General features: G+C 34.9%; 1 protein-coding gene across 1 annotated transcript; it reads right to left on the bottom strand.

Moving 5' to 3' along the window:
• Window positions 1-3,814: 3,814 nt before the first annotated feature.
• Window positions 3,815-5,201, bottom strand: LOC145094832 (putative aspartic proteinase GIP2). The gene has a single exon (XM_079032852.1). The coding sequence runs from the start codon at window positions 5,184-5,186 to the stop codon at window positions 3,909-3,911; it is 1,278 nt and encodes a 425-aa protein (XP_078888978.1). The 5' UTR covers window positions 5,187-5,201; the 3' UTR covers window positions 3,815-3,908.
• Between the last annotated feature and the right edge of the window lie 57 nt (window positions 5,202-5,258).

Genomic DNA, 5,258 nt, shown 5'->3' with positions numbered 1-5,258 from the left:
CATAATTTTTACCTTTTGCAGCAGGTTACCTGCTGAGTAGCATGCCACATGGACTGTTTGGCTGAGGTGGTAGCTGATGTGGCATGCCCTTTCTTTATAATGTAAAAAAACTGCTCAGCATGCCACATGGACTGTATGGCTGAGGTGGCAGCTGATGTGGCATGCCCTTTCTTTATAATGTAAAAAAACTGATTATTTAGAGAAAAAAAATGGAAGGGGACTCGAACCCGTGACCTTCCACTCCCAAACCGTACGCCTTACCATGTGAGCTAGAAGCATTTATTGCTATTACTTCTTCAAATGAATTTATAAAGTCTTTATAATTTACCCTTACACAAGTTATGTTGCGAATCTGTACATATTATCCCAGCTATCTCTGTTAGCTTACACTGTAAATAGCAATGTAACGAAACGATCTAAAAAATGTGACCTATACAAGCTGATTTCCATGGTTGTTGAGTTTAATTTCACGAGTGTTTTGAAATAGATTTAAGAAAGAAATCCTTAGTTTTTGTATTTGATTTTTCTTTCTGTTCTTTTGGTATAGATTAGGAAAACAGACTGATCCGACTCAGTAAGATGCTCTAATACCATATGCTATCCTGAGAACTTGAAGAATCGTCTCCAGATTTAGATATTATTTGGGATCGAATTGGGAGAATCCATATTTTGGGGCTATAGGCTTCAAGAACACCCATTTTTTTCTCCTCCTTTGGTTCATGTCTCGTAACTCAGATAGTCCAGTTCAAACCCAAATGGCAGTCGTTGTTTTCAGCTAGAGATGGCAACGGGGGCGGGGAACACAGGGGATCCCAATCCCCATCCCCATCCCCGAATCCTCATTCCAATCCCCATCCTAATCGGGGAATATAAATAAATCCCCACCCCCACCCCCAACGGGGACTGAGGATCCCCAACGGGGAAACGGGGATTTCTTTATCTTTTTTAACATGCAAACTTTTACGTAAGAAAAAACTCTATATTTCAATTTTACCAGCATAAGTTTAAAGATTTTATAAAATATATAAGTAACTATAAATTGCATAAAAAATATAAATAAATTTTCTACCAAATTTAAATACATACACGAAAAATCAAGTAGAAAAAAATTATCAGATTGATATTTAAGGTAAAATAGATCAATCAAAGAGAAAAAACTATATATACACGAGTTTAAATTAGATAAAAGAAAAAGCAAAAAGTATAATTTCAACCAAGTAATTACTAATGAGTTAGGTTACTTAGATTAAATTTTATGTATTATAATCTATACTATAAATATACATTCTGTATTATTTTTATATATTAATATATGTCGGGGGCGGGTCCAGGGTCGGGGATTAAGGGTATCCCCATCTCCATCCCCATCCCCACTATTTTTATTCGGGTATTCCCCATCCCCGTCCCCATCCCCGGTCAACCTGGGGATTCCCCAGTCAAAACGGATGCGGGTTTCGGGTTCCCCATTGGGTATGGGGCTTTTTGCCATCCCTATTTTCAGCAATCCCTTAGGGAGAGAATACCAAGGAACCAGTAAAATGGAAGGGATGAAGCATTTCACAGGAAGAAGACGAGTATTTGTGCTGTTTTCAATGCCATTCGTGACCATTCTCCTCTTCTCTTAACAAAAAAACATCTTACACAGAAGCTCTTCACCTCCATGTTTATCCCCAACTGGTAGAGACATTCGCCAAAAAGACCAAAGTGTCCCCATTGAAATCCTGGGCATTCTTGTAATTTTGACCAAACAAAACCGCTTATTGACGAGGTTGTGAACATGATAATCTCCAGGATTGACCCGATTCCGTTCAACGGTGGTCTTGGAGGTGCTTATTATTTCAAAATCTGTCAAGGTGAAAGTGTCGCCATTGTAAAACCATCAGATGAAGAGCCTTTTGAAAAGGGTTTATTGGGAAAACCCTTGGTCAAACAGAGTTAAAACGGTTGATTCGTGTTGGTGAAACCGGTTTCAGAGAAGTAGCAGCTTATCTTCTTGAGTATGGCAGGAGATGAGAGAATTGAAATTAGAAGAAAGTTGGGGGAAGAAGAAGGGTTAAAGGGAGAAAGATGTTAATTTTTAGATGGTAATTAAGGGTAAATTATAAAAACTTTATAAATTCATTTGAAGAAGTAATAGCAGTAAATACTTCTAGCTCACATGGTAAGGTATATGGTTTGGGTGTGGAAGGTCATGGGTTCAAGTCCCTTCCCATTTTTTCTCTAAAAAATCAGTTTTTTTACATTATAAAGAAAGAGCATGCCACTTCAGCCAAACAGTACATGTGGCATGCTACTCAATAGGTAACCTGCTGCAAAAGGTAAAAATGGTTAAAGTGATTACAATAGTCGGTTTCATGTCCTTTTTCATTAATGAAATTTAATTTATGACTAAATCATAAATTGACCCAAAACTTTAGGACTTTTCTGGAGATTTACCATAAAATATTTAGCATTATATCAATCTGATTTTTTTTAAACAATGTCTCCTAAAATTAATGTTACACAACATATTACAATGAAATAAATGTAGTAAGTTTTATGTTGTGTTCTTCAAAACAAATACCAATATATTTTGGTGAAAAAAATAAAGTAATATAATCAATTAATCATATATTTTTTTTTATATATTCCATTTGCTTCATAAAAAAATTTATTTAACTTTTATAATCATTAAAAGACGATAACAATAGTGAATTAGATCCTTAAAATTCATTTATTTTTATTTAGAAACGTCATAAATATACTATTAGATTAGTAATAAATATTTGTAGGCAATATCAATAAAATGAATTAAGGTGAAAATATTTTCCGGTTCGGTTTAAGTTAAATCCCGTATTCAGGTCCGGTTTCGTCCAAACCAGAAACCCGATTAATGGTAAAATAAAACCCGAAAACAGGTCCATTAATATGAATATCTGGTCCGGAACCGGTTTTTTTCCGATACGTTCCAACGGGTTGTATGCTCATCCCATCCCACAATATGCGAAAATATGATAAGAGAAGATGATTGCAAGAATATATGATTAGGTAGAATACTCTAATTTCTATAACTATAATGTTTTTCAAAAATTTAAATGATTATAAAATATTTAAAAAAAATGTTAAAAATAAGTATTGAGCAAATTTGATATTTTGAAATCATATAAAAGCAATGTTTTAAAAATCGGTTTTTTAGTTGAAACGGTTTGGCGATCGGTTCTGGTTCAACCGGTTCAACCGTCGGGTCAACCGGTTTCTACAATTTTCATATTTTTTTTTCTTATTTTCTACACATACATATATACATAAATAATGAATTTGATGTCTATAAGTTTAAACATTAAAAATACACATAAAAATAAGTTGTAGATCAATTTAAATACATTAAAACAACACATAACTATAAATTTTACATCAATTCACATACGTCAAAAAGAAAATAAACTATAATAACAAAACAAAATATAGTTTTATATGAATACAAATGTATCAAAAAATATCATAACATTTACCATATGTTTTTATTTAGAGAAATCTAAATAAATGTGAAAAAGTTCACCAAATTTTATTATTGAAAATGATTTTTTTCCATGTATTTTTATTTAATTTAACCAGTTCAACCGGTTTATTTTGACAAGTTCAACCGCTTTTTTATAAAAACTGGCCAGTTCAATCCGGTTCAGAAATTGCTGTAAAACCGATGATAGTTGAACCGCTCCCTTCCCCGGTTCCCCGTCCAACCGGTTTTTAAAAAAACGGTGTAAAGGGTATTTCGAAATTAGACTTAGATATATACCAAATTATCCCTTATATATTAACTAAGAGTAGAACGTAATTGTGTAAATAAAAATCTAATCCTTAATTTCATGTACCAAAAGATGCAGCTACAATAGGTGTATTAAATCAAAAAAGAAAATTTTGAAACAGCTTCAATAGCTGCTAAAGTTGAAGTTCGAACAAGAAGTCTTATTGCGTAATAAGGAAGAACTAAACCCTAAACTAGAATTGTCAAGATCAAACAGTAGAAAGTTATCCTCCATCTGAAACGCCCCGATCACGATCCCATGTTCACTTGTTGCACCACCATCAACAAACGCAAGACATGCCACGTCTTTTGTTACTTGTTTCATGGAATTACTCGAAGATATTCTCCATTTCTTCCCATCTTCGAGTCTTAAAACGATATTAGGAACCTGCAAACTAACACGGGAGTGTCCAATTCGATGCTTTAAACAAAGATCAAATGGCGTCACTGGCCTTGCATGAAGGATTCCCAGTGTAGCGACTGAAAATATATGAAACAACTGCTTATAAATGTCTGATCTAAGAATAGTGTAAGCCTCAATCGTACTTAGCTTGGTAGTGCTGTTTGATACATCAATAGACCTTCCCTTAACCAAAATCGATTTGACACCGATAAAATAACCAAAAGAATTTGGATACTTGAGTAACGGAGTATAAGAGAGTAAACTTCTTAGATCTACATCTGAGTTGGGATGAAAATAATAGGGTCCAATCCCAAAGAACATAACCCCATGAGCAGACAAGGAGCTAGGCAAACATAGAGCCAAAGTAGTGTTAAAAGGTTGAAATAAATAAGCGGGTATTGCATATTGTGATGTGGAAAACGCCATTACACCACTAACATTTGCAGGAAAGGACTCAAACATGGAAGATGGAGCACATGCCGCATTAGGGTAAACACCAAAGAAATCTTGAAAAGAGTTTCTACCATCAGTTCCGTTGAAAGCAAAAGTGTCGTAGTTGAGTAGGGCTTGACCACATGTCCCGTTAACTGGGTTCACCACATTGACAGGGCATGTGCAGTCTCCCCAACCAGGTAATGTCGAAGAGTTGGTTACTGGAAGACATGAAGGAGTTTCATAAGAGTATGATGTACGGACGACTGTACATTGATACTCTTGACAAGAAACTGGGCCAGTGCAAGAGGGGCAAATGTTGTTTGTATACAAACTATTCCAGTCCACGATGCAGTCGTACCATGTGAAAGGAGCGTCTATGTCTATAAGAAAGTTTTTATGCAAGAAGTGTGCGTTTACCCATGCACTCATAATTTGAATGCTATAGAGAGGTGTTGGAGTATCGGTATGTTTGGTTATTGGCGCAACATATGTACTAGCTATGGCTTCATGTTCATGTGAGATGAAGGCCAGAAGGATAATGATTAGTCGTAGATGAAAAAGCATTTTTGCATGTTTTAAGGCATCTCACTTTGTAATTTGGGGAAGGGGGTAAAGCCGATTAATTTATAGAGATAG

The sequence above is a fragment of the Lactuca serriola genome, chromosome 3 (genome assembly GCF_051521515.1).
Source record: "Lactuca serriola cultivar US96UC23 chromosome 3, Lser_US96UC23_V15, whole genome shotgun sequence".
NCBI lineage: Eukaryota > Viridiplantae > Streptophyta > Magnoliopsida > Asterales > Asteraceae > Lactuca > Lactuca serriola.
Note: the sequence above shows the minus strand (reverse complement) of the source record. Positions and strands in the feature narration are given on the sequence as shown.

Excerpts from the sequence above, each read along its gene's own strand:
- LOC145094832 (XM_079032852.1), bottom strand. The coding sequence starts at position 5,186 with ATGCTTTTTCATCTACGACTAATCATTATCCTTCTGGCCTTCATCTCA.